Source organism: Solanum verrucosum, unplaced genomic scaffold, assembly GCF_900185275.1.
Source record: "Solanum verrucosum unplaced genomic scaffold, falcon-dt-bn FXZP01000268.1, whole genome shotgun sequence".
NCBI lineage: Eukaryota > Viridiplantae > Streptophyta > Magnoliopsida > Solanales > Solanaceae > Solanum > Solanum verrucosum.
Genome location: NW_026019957.1, coordinates 2,811,626 through 2,827,817, shown reverse-complemented (window position 1 = coordinate 2,827,817; position 16,192 = coordinate 2,811,626). Strand labels below are relative to the sequence as shown.

Below are 16,192 nucleotides of genomic sequence, written 5' to 3'. Positions count from 1 at the left end.
CAATGACACACAAAACACCTGAAACTTAAAATTGCATAGACTAAAATAAGCCGACAAAAGAATGTGGATGACCTTGAAAACATATGGTGCGTATAAATTGAGTATTTTCGATATCGTAAATTTATATAGAAAATATACTAATAGATAACAAATATTTAATGACATTAAGAACTTTGAAGATTTAACTCATAATACTTGAATTCTGAATCCACCATAGCTCAAAAATGACATGAATTTTCATAAACAAGTTGAAAATACTCTTCATAGACCTCCTCAAATAACATATGATTTTCATTATTATTGAACTCTATGCATTTTTCAGGTGGAAAAAGGAAATTATCATTGAGGAGTAATTCATCTATCACTTGAAGTTTCTCAAAAATTTGATCTTGGTTTTGATCTTCAATATTTTGAGATGAAGAATGGATTTCACTAGCAGAGGTTGCACTACTTGTGCCATCTTGATTGCTAGAAGAACCTAAAAAAAAAAAAAAAAAAAAACATAGGCTTGTGTCATTCGATAAAATTTCATAAAAATAAATAAATCATATATATGAGTAAATAATATTATTTTTATATTTAGCGGTTTTGATATACATCACCTAATAATAAATTTGTTTTAAATAACCGCTAATTTTTTTATTTTTTTAAAACGTGACACAATAGAAGGTTCCATTAGAAAATCACATATGCACTTACTAGTGAAATTGTGATTATTATCTGATACTGCTTGAGCGAAATTCTGTGTATGTGGTTGCTCTTCTATCTTTGTTGCTACTTCATCTTCAATATTATGTTTTTCGACAATCTTCTCCTTCTTCTTCCTCCTCGTCTTATTTTCGTCGTTATTTTTTCGATTAATTTGGGAAGAGACATTCGGTTTTTCCTTTTTCCTTCTCCTTTTTTTTGCTTGAGATTTGTGTTTCCGTGGCTCATTTCCTTGTGCTTTGAGTTTCTTGAGGAGACTCGTGTTCCAATAGTTCTTGATGTCATTGTCTGTTCTACCGGGTATTCTTCCAGCAATGAGGGACCAACGACTACCCAAAAGAGTATAAAGTCGAACAATAAGATCGTCCTCTTTGGGTGTAAAGGTCCCTCTATTGAGTCCCGGTTTAAGATAATTCACCCATCTTAAACTACAACTCTTGCCGCATCTTAGTAGCCCTAAAATATGTGAACTACATTTAATTAGTTAACTAACTAGTTTAAGTTAATAAGTGCATTGATAAAATAAACTTTTTATATAATTCAATCGGGGTGATCAAAGGTGAAATTAACCACAACTTTCTTGAAAATGGTGATAATTGATGGGCAAGAAATCACATACTTTTAAGGTAAAATTATAATTTATCCCTTAAAAGTTTATAATTACAGAAATCCCTCAAACGGATACAATAATATAAGCGCTGATACATTAATCGTTAAGTAAGATACATTACATTTTATACATGATACACTAATCCGATGTACATTTTATACGTGATACACTAATCTGATGTGCGAGATACACTTATCTGATGCGCGACATACATTAATCTGATGCGCGAGATACACTAATCTGTTGCGTAAAAATGAGGGATTTTGGAGATTTGTAAAATTTATAGGGGATAATGGTAATAAGTAAACTAAAATGTGAGATTTCTATCATTTTTCCATAATTGATACCCTATTTGTCAGAAAACTACATTATATAACTAGGTAAAGAAATTCTTAGGTACACATAATATGTATGGAATTCCCTTGACGTTTTCATATATTGTTTATTTTATTATATTTTGACTTTGATTGTATTGAAAATTCTAACTTTAGCACTGAAAATGACCTACATAAACACAAATAATTCTATGAAACAACTTTAAAAACAGAGTAATTCATAGTATTATATACATTTTGAAGCCACTTTTTTATTAACTCAAAATTCACAACGTCTAAATTTTGATCCGCCACTATATGCAAATTAGAAACTTGACAAAGATATTGCATCGAATTGATCAATACTCATTACTAGAAAATTGCATTCTTCTTCCTTAGCAATTCAACATAAAATTCAAGATATTTCATCAAATCATAAAATGAAGATATTGTACTTGTCTTAGAAGGTAGATAAACTATTTTCGATTGATTTTTCTCGGGAAAAAAATATTATTTTTTGTAAAGTGATTACCTGCTTTCTTAGGAAGAGATCTCCATCCAGTACCTTCACCAAAATCCTTAATATATTCAGTAAGAAGTAAATCTTCTTTTTTAGACCATGATCCTTTCTTTAAACCTTCTTTAGAACAACAAGGTTTTCTTCCCATTCCTTCACAAAATGATAATTTGATTTTTAGACAATGAGTTCTTTTTTGTGTGTGTTATTAATGTATGAAAAAAGAAAGAAAAAGGACAATAGAAATGGATGATCTAGAAGTTATTAAATAATCCAAGCTCCTTTTAAAGAGTTTGTTGGTATGTATATAGTATATGTTATTTCCCACATGTATGTTGTTGGTTTACCGGACGGTCGCTCAGATTCATTATTTAAATATATTATATATATATATTATACTTTTTTCGTTCATTTTTAATTTTTTACTTGTCTGTTTTGTATTTTGTACGTTGTTTAAGAAATAATGATTGATATGAGAATATTTTATTATAATATCTATATTAATTGATATTTAATATTAACGCCTAAAATTAATTTTAAAAATAAGTAACTAATATTTTTTTTAAAATCTTCTTAATATATTAAAAATGACAAGTAAAAAATGAAAATATATTTATAGAACAATGGATACATGAAGGCGAAAGTTATTGAGTGGACAACTAGTTAGATTATTTATTTATTTATTTATTTGAAAAAACACGCTTTTTATTTAATGTTCTTATTTTATCCTTGATAATACTCATGTTTAAAATGACATGATTCAAAAAATATTAATTGGGTGTTATTTACAACGCATCTTTAGCATAAATACGAGGAGAAAATTCAATATTTTGTTTGTATTTTTATATTTTATGTCTAGTCTAATTAATATGACAAAGAAAGTACTAGTATTATTTAAGTATAACGAATTGATTAGGCAAAAGTTGCTCCGTTCCACTCAATTAATGTGATACATTTTTTGCGTTTAAAAGATTTTTTTTAACGATTATAAATCACTTCAATAAGATAAAAATATTTTTTTTAAAATTTAAATCATTTTAAATATAAAAATTTTATTCTCATTTAGTTATGGATAGTTTTTGCCCTTTCAAAATTTTAATTCGAAACATAAAATTGTTATAATGTTTCAAAAATCAACTTGAAGTTGAACCCCCAAATTTTACGGAATTTGAAAAAAATTTTATTTTCACACCGAATAGTTACTCAAGAAAAAAAATAAAAAATATGAACTTTAATTATATTTATATTCAAACACAACTTCAATTTAAATATGATTTTTAAACTTGAAAATAAAAACTCCTATTATTTAGTTTTTCAAATTATTATTTTTATGCTGAAATGACAATTAAACTAATAATAATTATTTTTAATTCTCTGAAGCTAAATGTTTCACGTGTATGAAAAATGATAGACTATGAAAGTTCTTTGTCATCTCATGTAATAGGACAGATAAATTTTTGTAAGGCCTAATCCATCGGTGGCCCCTTAAAGTTGGCACGAAGTTTCACTTAGGCACCTCAAGTGGGCGATGTTCATTTTAGACACCTCATGTAGGGTCTCGCTGTGTTATTTTGACACTTTTTGCTTACATGGCTTAGTGAGTGTAATACACTTGTTGAGCGCGCGTGAAAAATCTATTTAGTCGATTTTTTAATTATTTTTTTCTTCTTCTTTCCCATTTTCAGCCACTATTTTTGCAAACTTAAATATCCAACATGGTGAATAAAAATAGTTACAGTAAAATAATGAAAAATGATGGAAACTATTTTAGAAATTTAGGAATATACCCATTTCAAGATTAAATATTAAATTATTCATGAGATTCTTTCTTGAAAGAATTTAATATTTAAAGAGGAGTAAGTTTAATTTTTGGTAAATTATAAACATGTTAATTAGGGTAAAAAAGAAAAAAAATATTGGAAGAAGACACTAATAAAAAAGAAAGAGTATGTAGGTGCCCAGATATTTTAGCAAAAAAGAGATGGGGTATTTGGAGAAGACAATGGGGTAGGGGAACGGGTATGTGCAGATTTTTCTGCAAATGAGTAAGAAGACAATTGTGGTGGGTGGGGTGGCGGGGTCATGTGGGGATTTTATTCATTTAAGGCAAAAGGCATAAATTGCCCCCTAAACGTATACCCAAAAGTCATTTACACACTTTAACTAATGGGGTGACCTATTACACACCTTAAGTACATAAAAGTATATTTATTTCCCCCTTCCGTCACCCAACCCAGGACATTATGCCTAGAGTGAAAGCCACTCGCCTCCTATTTAAGCCACGTAATAAAAGACCCCAATCCGATTCATTTGACCCAAACCCGTTTCTTTTCACCCAAACCCGATTTTTTTCACCCAAATCCATTTTAGTTTACCCTAGTCCATTTATTTCACCCACCCGTTTCTTTCTCTAAGAACACCAAAACCTAATCGAAAAAATTCATCTGTAAATCCTAATTTCAGCTAAAGATTTCTTCGATTTTGTGGTGTTTTTGAAGCATCCTTGTAGTTATATTTGAAGAACATTGTCGATCGAGGCGTTCATCATTTGGTGGAAGCAAATCAGTGGTTACTAGGGTTTGGTGGGTACAATCGAGGCGTTCATCGTTCATAATTTGTTGTCGTCTCCATATTTGAAAGGTCAGTCAAACATTTCTAGGGTTACTTCATAGTACATACTTTTTAGCTTAGGGTTATTTCGTCTTTATTTTTTTTTTCAAGTTTATTGTATGTTGTCTTTCATTCACATGATTCCCCGTTGTTGTTGTATGAATTTTGTTGTTGTATATGTTTTGTCGTTGTTGTTGAGGGTTAACTGATAACATTATTTTCAGGTTAAAATGTCTTTTGAATTGATTACTTTGAGATTTTACCACGGTGGTGTTATTAAGATTGGAAAAAAGGAATACAAGGGGAAACCATATCATGGTGGAGGAGTTTATGAGTTTTTAGATGTTGATATAGATAGGTTATCTTATTTTGAATTGAGGGATTGTCTGAAAGAGTTGGGGTATGAACCTGGACAATGTGTGTTGTATGTAAAACTTCCTAGAAGTACTGTTATGTTAGAAATCAAATCTGACTATGATACTATATTAATTGCCGAGTGTTTGAGTCATGGAGATATTTTGGACTGTTTTGTGTGTCACTTTGTTGCTGATCCTGTTTTGATCCCACCTTTATTGGAATATGGGGAAAGTAGAGTAGGTGAGGGAGCATCTCAAAACAATGGGCCTAATGCATCTTTTGATGCTGAATTAGAACCAACATATGAGGCCCAAGAAAATGCCACACATGAGGCCCAAGAAAATGCCTCAAACCTTGCCTCAAACCCTGCCCCTGTCCCTATCCATCCTTCTACTGATCCAACTCTTGACCATGTTCATCCTTCCTCTGATCCAATTCCTGACCCTGTCCATCCTTCTAATGAACAAGATTCAGATAGAGAATCATTGAATGGGGGGGGGATTTAATGGGAGTGATGTAGATGATGAACTAAGAAGTTTTAGGGAGGAAAAGAGTAAAAGAAAGAGAAGGAAAAGGGGAGAAAGAGCTCCATTGCCTGATCATGTCAAGTTAGGAACAGAAAAAAAGGGCCAGATGCTGGGTATGATGAATCTACATGTGGTAATAGAAATAACTTAGAAGGTAAGTTAGCTGGTGATGAGCCTTATTATCCCTTAGATGAAGCTGCCAGTTTTGAAACAGATCCAGATGCTTTCAGTGATAATGAAGAAGAGGTTCAACAAAGAGAGAGAGAGTTAAGCCAAGAAGGAGAAAGAAGGTGAATAGAGTTGTATTTGATGCATCTTCTCAGAAAGTAGTGTGGGAATTGGGTCTTGTATTTGAAAGTGTTAATGAGTTTAGATCTGCTGTTACCAAATATGTTGTTGCTGAACATGTTGCAATTGAAATGTATATTAATGAACCAACAAGGGTAAGAGTTAGGTGTACAGTTGGTTGTCCTTGGGTTTTATTTGCTAGCTTTGATTCTAGGACAGATAATTTTGTTGTAAAGACATACAATCCAGTTCACAAATGTGATCCTACTAATAGGAACAAGCTTTGTAATAGCAAGTTCTTATCTAGTCACTACTGTGAAAGGATAAAGGAACAACCTGACATTAGAATCTTTGAGTTTCAAGGACTTATTAAAAAAGAATTGGATTTATATGTTGGAAGAACAGTGTGTAGGAGAGCAAGAAACAAAGTATTACAGGAGTTAATGGGTGACTATGTTCTTGAGTTTGGGAGGATTTTGGACTTCAAAGATGAGTTGCTAAGAACTAATCCAGGTAGTACATGTGTAGTCAAGCTTCATGAAGAAACATTTGAAAAAGGTAGAAAAATGTTTCAAGGCTTCTACATATGTTTTGATGCAATGAAGAAGTCCTTCTTGGTTGGTTGTAGGAGGTGCATTGGTTTGGATGGTTGTTTTCTAAAGGGAGTATCTAAAGGTCAATTATTAGTTGCTGTTTGTAAAGATGGGAACAATCAAATGCTACCACTGGCTTGGGCAGTAGTTGAAGTTGAAAATAAGTTTACTTGGGCATGGTTTGTCAAACTTCTAAAGGAAGATCTTCAGTTGGGAGATGGTACAGACCTCACAATCATATCAGATATGCAAAAGGTTAGAATATTTATTGATTTTCTTGATTTATTTCATGTCTTGAATGCCATTTATTTATAAATGTCTTAGTTTAATTAGTTTTATGTCTTGAATTTTCTTATAGGGTCTTGAAATTGCCATAACTGATCATTTGCCAAATGTTGAGCATAAAATGTGTGCTAGACACATCCTTGCTAACTGGTCAAAGAGATGGAGAGGTCTTGAGAGAAAGAAATGTTTCTGGAGGTGTGCAAGGTCTACTTTTGAGGCTGAGTTAAAAGATAACATTAGTTATATGAAAAGGTTGGGCAATAATATAGTTGATCACTTGTTGTATTATAATCCTGAAAGATGGAGCAAGCTTTACTTCAATTTTACCTCAAAATGTGATGTTGTAGACAATAACATGGCTGAATGTTTCAATTCATGGATATTAGAAGCAAGGCATAAGACTATAATTACAATGCTTGAAGAAATTAGGGTGAAAATGATGAAAAGAATACGACAGATAAGAGAGTTTTGCAATACTTGGATATGCGACATTTCTCCAATGGCAATGAAGGTTCTACAAGATAACACAGCTAAGTCTATGAAATGCAGCATTGAATGGAATTCAGATACAGGGTATGAGGTACTTCATGGACCATACAGACATGTAGTTGATATTCAAAGGCAAATATGTAGCTGTAGAGTGTAACGAATCGGAAAATGATAGAGTGAAACTAGAGCCTCACATGTGAGTTTGGAGTCGAGAACTTAATGAAATGATTATATTTGAATTTGACCCAAAAAGTTCTTAAAAATGTGCTTCGGAAGTTACCGGAAACTTGTTTAGCTGTATATAGAAAGATCCGTTTCGTTTTTCGAAAATCCGACTTCATATTCTTGTTTAGGGGGTCAAATTGAGTGGGAAATGGGTCTAACCCAAATTTTAGAGCAACCGTATCAAAATCCGAAATTTCCAAGTGAAGCCTTTTTCGAGGGTCTACTTTGGAGGGTCATATCTCCTAGCACACAAATTATTTGGGTGGCCAATAATATATCCATGGAAAGCCCTTTGAGTTAGCTACCTAACTCACTTCGTTTCACCTCATTCGGAGTTCGGACGAAGAAGTTATGCCCATTTTCGTAAAGTCTGTCCGGCAGAAAATGCAAATTCCAGTAGCTAATTTTACTGTTCATTACTGTTCACCCGCCTGATTTTTTTTCTAAGTGTTGGACCATTTTTTTCCAAAGGACTTATATTATTTCCTAGATACCATAATCCAATTCCCATCCCTAAAAACATTTCCCTCTCTACAATCCTCCATTTAAGAAAGTCAAGAACTTGGAGCTAGGGCTTGGTTTGAAGGTGGTGTCTTCATCAATTTTCTTGGGGAATCTTAGCAAAGGTATGGTGACCCTTGATCCTTGATTATCTTTCCTTCAAGGAGTCCAAAAAAAAAGGGTTTCAAAAGTCTTCAAAGAACAAAACTTCTATTTTCTATTCTAGTTATGGGTTCATGGGTAAAATGTTTTCAAAGTCATTATATTGGTGAATTGAAGTTGTATTTATGATTTTAAGATGATTTTATATGAAACTTCTTCAAGAACCCATGTTTTCATTAAAAGACATGAATTTGCTTATGAAGTGGGTTTAATGCCTATGATTTAATGTTGATGAATTGTTGGTATATGGATGAATTGAGGATTGTGGCCTTATGGGCAAATTATGGGTGAATCACCTTGTGGTGATAGAATTGTTGGGAATTGAGTAATGGTTATTATGGCTTTAGAGGATGGTAAGTTGGCTTAATCTCATATTAGGGATAAAATTGTTCTTGCTTGGTTTGATCCACTTATGGTGGAGGTGTTTAATTATGGAATGTATTGTGACCATGGCCTTAAAGGCAAGACATGAGGAGCTAATGTTGACTTAGAATTGTTTACTTGTTTGTTACATTGTGACCATGGCCTTGAAGGCATAGTATAAGAAATTGAAGTGTTATCATGACATTGTATGAATGAGAGTTCAATGAAGATAATGTGATCATGTTATGAATGTAAATGTGTTACTATTGAAAGATTATTTCTCAATTTGACACTCATGAATGTTGATGATAGAATATGAAGGATTCTTCAATGTAAAGTATACCTTGAATTGGTAGGGCTTATGCATCCTTTTCTTGTATAAATGATTATATTGTTGATTGTTGAATCCTTGGATCGGTAGGCTAATGGCACCCTTCCACACATGCTTATAATGAACCTTGGATCGGTAGGCTTATGGCACCCTTCCATTAATGATAAGTAATAAACCTTGGATTCGGTAGGCCTATGACATCTTTCCATAAAGGTTAATGATGAGACTTGAATCGGTAGGCCCATGGCACCCTTTCAAGAGGAGTTAATGAGCTTTCCTAAATGTACCTTGAATCGGTAGGCTTATGGCACCCTTTCATGTGTTAAATAATGTACCTTGAATCGGTAGGCTTATGGCACCCTTTCATGTGTGATGATGTCAAAGTAATGAACTATTCTATGGGAATGTAGGCTAAGCACCGAGCGGATTTGGTTAGATGGAAACTCCCCCGACAGTTAGGCATGAGTTTCAATGATCGTCTACCTTATCCCATAAACTATGTGCCCGCATAGGAAGCTAGTGGATCCATTAAGCTATATATACTGGTCTTCCTTAGGCAAGTAGACCACCTCTTTTCGGTGTGGGGATTCATGACACCGGATTCCATGACAAGCTCTCATGGTCTATGTCGGTTAAACGCTTATTTCCCATCATGTGAGATTTCATTATGGTTTCTTGACAGGTTCTACAAAGTGTAGGTAGTAGTATGGGATGCTACCTATACATTGCACGAGTAGGCTTGGAGAGGGTCATAGTGAGTTTCTCTAAATCCTAATGACTGTGACATGAATGTACCCTAAATGAGGTTATTAAAGAATGTTGGCTCTTAAATGCTTAATATGTTATACATGTTATACTTGGGTTATATTACGAGTTATTTTTCCTTGTCATGTCTTAATTAATGATATACCTCTTATGTATGAATATTGTGCAAAGGTGAAAGAAAGGAATGATAAGTTACTTTAAGTGACCTAAATGTGGTGCCTTAGTATGGATGGTGGTATGGGACGTCATCCATACATTGCACGAGGTATAGCATAAGGGTTTCTTGAGTTGAAGGTCCAAGGTAAAGGTTTTCATGTTGATATTGTTTAAAAGTGATATTATGACTTACTTGATGTTATGCTTGTCTTATATGTCTTTTATGCTATTGTTCATGATATTTCAAAAGGTGGCATAATGCATGGTTTCTAATTAAAATGTCCCTTTTTAAGCATGTTTTGCATGGTCATCATACTTAGTACATTTTGTGTACTAACCCATATTCTTCATATTTTCACTATAAGTGTAGGTTCCGGCAAGTGATCCCTCCTAGCTAGTTTGAAGTGTTGGATTGCTTTCCTCCAAGACTTGGTATGTCCTCATGGATTCGAGGACAAGACTTTTAAGTTCTTTTGTTCATGTAATAGACTTCTTTTGATTGTAAAGGGCCGTGTCCCTACTTATGTTTTGCGACTGTGTCTAAGATGACCATGTGAGACTTAGACTTCCGCTGTGTGTTTTTAAAGTTGTTTTAAGAAGTTTAAATGTGTGGATGTAAATAAGTTTTTTTTTATTATTCCGCACTATTTTCATTATTGAATGCAATGAATGACTATGTGGCTTGTATAAGACCCCTTCGGGGTCGAGTACGCCTTGTTACGACTTGGGGGTGCTCCCGGGTCGTGACATAGAGCATGGATGTTGAAAGGCATACCATGTCCTCATGCAATAGCTGCTCTTCACCATAGGAAATTGGACCCAATCAACTACATTTCTCATTGGTATAACAGAGAAACATACATGAAGACATACAACTACTTCATTCAGCCAGTTATGAATTTGAAAATGTGGCCAGAATCACAAAACATCTCTGTGATACCACCTCCTGTTAGGAAGATGCCAGGAAGGCCTGGCAAGAAAAGGAAGAAAGAGCAAGGTGAAACCAGTAAAACTGGAAAATTATCCAAAAGAGGGATTGAGATGTCACGCAACACTTGTCATAACAAGGGTCACAATAAAAGAAAGTGTCCTCTTGGTGCACCTGCTTCTGGCACAAGCTTTACTGCTGGACCAAGTTCAAGACCTGCTACTGGACCAAGTTCAAGACCTCCTTCTGGCCATGCTGCTGCACCAACATCAACACAAATTGTTGACCCAAGAGCAACACCTAATGCTCCAACTGAAAGAGGAAGGGGTAGACCAAAGGGTTCAACAGAAAAGGTGATATAGTTTCCTTTATTTACTTCATGTATAAGTTTTAAATAAGTTGTTTTACTGAATATTTTGTTATTTTTTAGGGTAGTGTTGCTAGCAGAACAAGAATGGTTGGAATGGGTGCACTACACACACAAAGTGGTGCTACTATTATTAATGTAAGTTCCCTATTTCTATACTTAAATATCATTTATTATTTTTTCTTTAATCACAAATTAAGATTATTTATATTCATTTGAACAGCCTGGAATGCCCAGTGAAAGATTTAGAAATGTGAAGTCTTCAGCAGTTGTCACTGGAGATCTTGGACATAAACCACCATGTGGTGTGAAATGGAAAGGAAAACAAGCTATGACATCAAGCCAACTTGAAGAGATGAGGGGAAGAAAACAAATGGAGACTAGGTCTAAGGCTGCACATTTGAGCCTAGAGAGCTCTAATGCAATCTAACTTGTTTTGGTAGATTTTTGTTGGTAATGTAATGTAGACATTTGTTTTGTTGGGTGATAGACAATGCAATGCACTTTATCCCTATTTAGTACCATTATATTTAAGACAATGAATTGCAGTTGTGACTGCATTTTGATTTGTGGTGTTTGATTATGTAACTGCTTTGACATATATTAACTTCTATTTTGATTAATGATTATGCAGTTATGAATGTCTGTTTATGTAACAATATTGCTTCTCTTTTAGTGATGGTTTCTGTGTTTATGGAGGGCAATAAGTGACTACTTAAGCAGTGGCTACACAAACGTATAGTTTAGACAGTTGAGCAGATAGTTGTACACACTAAATATATAGTTTATGACCAAATACAAAATCAAATACTTGCAACAATAAATGAGACAAATTAAGCTAAGGGAAACTTTGTAAATTCTTTTCATTACACAAAAGCCTTACAAGTTCAACACAATATTGCAAATTTTTGCTACAATAAGAGATCATGACAATTTCCTTGAATGTCCTTCTCCTTTCAGAAACAATACTCTTTGAAATACTAAACTTACACCTAAAATACAAACACACAACAGAGCAATCCAAAGTTGTTTCTCCCTTTTCTTGGACTTGGCCAATTTGTTTTTCCATTTCTTTTCAACTGCTTTCATCTTCTTCAAATCATCATCAAAATTGTCCATTTTTTACTCCTTCTTGTTCATATCTATTTTGCTTTCCATGGATTTGGTCGACTTAGTAGGCTTGTTGATTTCCTTATCCGAAGTTTCAACTTTTCGAGAAGATTCAACACTATGTTCAAGCTCCGCAATTCTTCCCAACAACTTGGGAATCACAAATTTGGATCTTGGATCAATATAATCATCTTTCCAAAGCCAAAAATCGCATGATCTAGCATTCTTAAAAAACAAAACGAATCATTCTATGGCTCTTGAAACAACAAAACGAATTATTCAACTCTTAAAAAAGATTAACTTACCCCATAGTAAGGACAACCCCAATATCTTCTACTAGGATTTCTCGGGGTCCAAGAGGTCAGCAAAGGCAAAACAAATCCGTGTTTGCATCGCACCTCTTCCAATTCATGATCTTCCTCTTGTAAACAGAGCCTAGTCAAGCTTATTCGAGCCATTGTAGCACCTTAATAAGAATTACCGCGAATCAAAGAACTAAAAATTCAAAATACGAAATAGATAGAAACAAATCAAAATGAAAAAGAGAGAAATGAATCAAAATGGAAAAGAGATGAATGAATAATAATGAAAAAGAGTTACCTTTGATTCAAAAGAAGGAATTTTGAACTATGTTTGAATTTAGGGTTCTTGATTCAGATTTTTGGTGAAAATTTAGGGTTTTTGTTCATTAGGGTCGGGTGGGTGGGTTATGTGAAGGGAATGGGAATATAACCGTTGGGTTAGATTTTTTTAATTAAAAAAATAAATAAAAATGACTTTATTAGCGTGTTGACGCGCTCAACTATGTGGAGCGAAACGCGCCCTGGGTTGGGTGACGGAAGGGGGAAATAAATATACTTTTATGTACTTAAGGTGTGTAATAGGTCACCCCATTAGTTAAAGTGTGTAAATGACTTTTGGGTATACGTTTAGGGGGCAATTTATGCCTTTTGCCTTCATTTAATTTGTTTTTAAAAAGTTATTTGGGGAAAATCCACGTGTCATTGAGTCATTGGTTACTTTATATTTTTACTCAAAATTCATTATTTACAAATTGTTTTTGACAAATGTGGTCATTTAATTCGCCACTTTACACGTCATTCGCGAGTGTAACACACACACCTCATATATTTTTGTTGATTGGCAAAAGAGTGTCAAAATGACACAGCGAGACCCTACATGATGTGTCTAAAATGAACATCGCCCACATGAGGTGCTTAAGTGAAACTTCGTGTCAACTTTAAGGGGCCACCGATGGGTTAACCCTTTTTCCAAACATAGTACCAACTTTTTTACTTTTTAGATTTTTTTGCGGGGAACCCATTGGTGGCCCCATTAAGTTGGCACCAATTTTCACTTAAGACACCTCAACTCAACTTTGTTTATTTTAGACACCTTATGTCGTATCCCGCTATGTCATTTTGACACTTTTTGCTGACATGTCAAAGAGAGTGTAATACACTCATTGCCGGGGCGTGAAAAGCTTATTTAATCGTTTTTATTTTATTTTATTTTATTTCATCTTCTTCCTCATTTTTCAGCCATCATCTCCCAAAACTTAAACTCCTTTAATGGAGAAATAAATTTGATAATGCTACAGACAAAAAAAATGAATTTGAACCCATGAACTTATAATGTAATGATATAATAAAAATTAAAAGAAAACAATGTGAAGACCCCTGCTATCGTAAGAAGAAGAAAAATGAAAAATCATGAATTCATGAATAATCTCAAATTAGATTTGAGTAGTGGTATGTGTGGGTTTGTTATTCTATTCGAGAAGATGATGTGGGTGGGGAAGGGGTTGGGGTTAGGGTGGGTAGAGGTGGAGAAGACGCTGGGTGGGTGGGGAAAGAGTGGAGAAAACACAGGGGTCGGGGTGGGTGGGGTGGAGAAGATGATCTGGGTGGGGTTTGATTTTTTTATGTTTATAGTCTTTTGGGCAAAAATTACACGTGTCATTCACTCATTGGTCACTTCTTTTTTGTACTAAAAATCATTATTTGAGAATTATTTTTTATATATATGCCACGTGTCTTTATTTAATTCGTCATTTTGACACGTCATCGGTGAGTGTATTACAAACACTTTATATACTTGACTGATAATTAAAAAAACGTGAAAATGTCACAATGGACCATGACATGAGGTGTCTAAAATGAACAAATCTTAGTTAAGATGTCTAAGTGAAAGTTGATGTCAACTTTAAGGGGCTACCGATGGGTTCATCCATTTTTTGCAGTGATAATTGTTTACACTTTACACCAATATTGAATTATTATATTCACGACAAATGAATGAATTGGATCGGATATCAATCGATTTTTGTCAATATATGATCTGATCAGATATCAATCGATTATTATCAATATACGAACGAATTGGATATCAATCGATTGAAAATATATAGAATAAATGAAAATCAATATAATATAATATTCAATCAATCCATATTCAATAATGATTTTTTAAAAAAATAAAAGAAAGGGGGGGGGGGGGGGGGGGTTAACCAACGAATAATATAAATATTTATTTTATTCATGATTTCAGGAATGATTAAGTGAAAACACAAGCTATAAATCAAGATAAACATAGACTTTCAAAATAAAAAAACTAGTGAAAATAATAAGCAAATAAATGGATACTGGTAGTATGAAAATTCAAATTATTCATCTTGATATTTATTTATTTTAATGAATAATATTTATATTTGATCGATTTAAAAAAAAAAATTAGTTATCCAATTTATTTTGTCGGTCATCTTAAAAATTAGATCACTTTCACTCTAAGTAAAGAATTGTGAATTTTAATTGTGGATAACAATAATATATTTAGTATAATTTGAAAGTAAAATTTAAAAATAAATAGTGTATACATATTTTACTTTTACCTTAGGACTCCACCACGAATACGAAATTAAATAAAAAAATAAAGCAAACTTTTACACACAAGCTAAATGTATATGCAAGATATAGTAAACTTTAAATTATTTATAATTGCATCAAATAAATGGTTGCAAGAGTTTTGGTGTGTCTCTTTTTTTTTCACCCAGTGTTCAAAGTCCATATTGGAGCTCCGAGTAAATCCAGATCACGCCCAACAAGATTTTTTTTCATACCCAGGGCTCGAACCCGAGTCCTTTGGTTAAGGGCTAAACAGTCACACCACTTCACCACAACTCATGTTGGTGTGTGTCCCATTACTCAGCAATAATAGAATTATGATATTTCTTTTTTATAAAAAATATTTAACAAGTACTACTAATTTTTATTTATTTTTTTAAAAAAGTATCTCCATTATTTTCATATAAAAGGAAAAGAAACTTTTTCAACTGAGGAATCAAGTAAAAAATTGATTTGCTTAAGATTGGACAATTAGATTTTGATTTGACAAATGAGATGACTTTTTCTCCTTTTTACATTAGGATTTGCTTGGCAATAAAAAAAAAAAAATTACTTATTTGGAGTAGCTATTTTTTTATTAAAAAAATAATCTTTGCCTAAGAAACATTTAAGTTCGGTTTTAAATTGCATTTTATATTTAAAAATAATTTATAATATATTTTAATTCATTTTAAAAATTGTATTTAAAAAATATGTTCAAAGTATAAGTATTATTTTGCTAACCTTTGTAATTGTTCTCATCTAATAATTCTGACAATAGAAGTCTTCATTTATTTGATATGTTATATATATACTGTATACGTCTTTAACTTAAAATGATAAGATTCAAATATTTTAACTAAACACAACATCAATTTTCACGTGCAAGAAAGACTAGTCTTCATGTGCAACACGACATCAAATTTTCTAAAAGCAATTTTTTTTTTTTTTTTACTTTGATACTTTTGCAGTGATAATTAATACTATTCAATTAGAGATCGTTTAGTATGCTGTATAAAATAGATTATTATAGATTTAATTTTGGAACATTTCATTTTATTATACTTAATTTTTAATAATTTTATTACAATTTTTAGATAAATA

The 16,192-nt window shown here is 32.8% G+C and overlaps 2 protein-coding genes across 2 annotated transcripts; one reads left to right on the top strand and one right to left on the bottom strand.

Annotated features, from left to right (window-relative positions):
* Nucleotides 1–218: 218 nt before the first annotated feature.
* On the bottom strand, nucleotides 219–2,300 carry LOC125814345 (myb-related protein 308-like). Its single transcript, XM_049493804.1, has 3 exons — nucleotides 2,165–2,300; nucleotides 700–1,164; nucleotides 219–478 (listed from the first exon to the last, which is right to left on the bottom strand). The coding sequence occupies exons 1-3, from the start codon at nucleotides 2,298–2,300 to the stop codon at nucleotides 219–221; spliced, it is 861 nt and encodes a 286-aa protein (XP_049349761.1).
* Nucleotides 2,301–5,621: 3,321 nt separating this feature from the next.
* On the top strand, nucleotides 5,622–7,455 carry LOC125814344 (uncharacterized). The gene is made up of 4 exons (XM_049493803.1): nucleotides 5,622–5,632; nucleotides 5,784–5,933; nucleotides 6,017–6,779; nucleotides 6,883–7,455. Exons 1-4 carry the CDS (start codon nucleotides 5,622–5,624, stop codon nucleotides 7,453–7,455), a joined length of 1,497 nt encoding a protein of 498 aa, XP_049349760.1.
* Nucleotides 7,456–16,192: the final 8,737 nt, after the last annotated feature.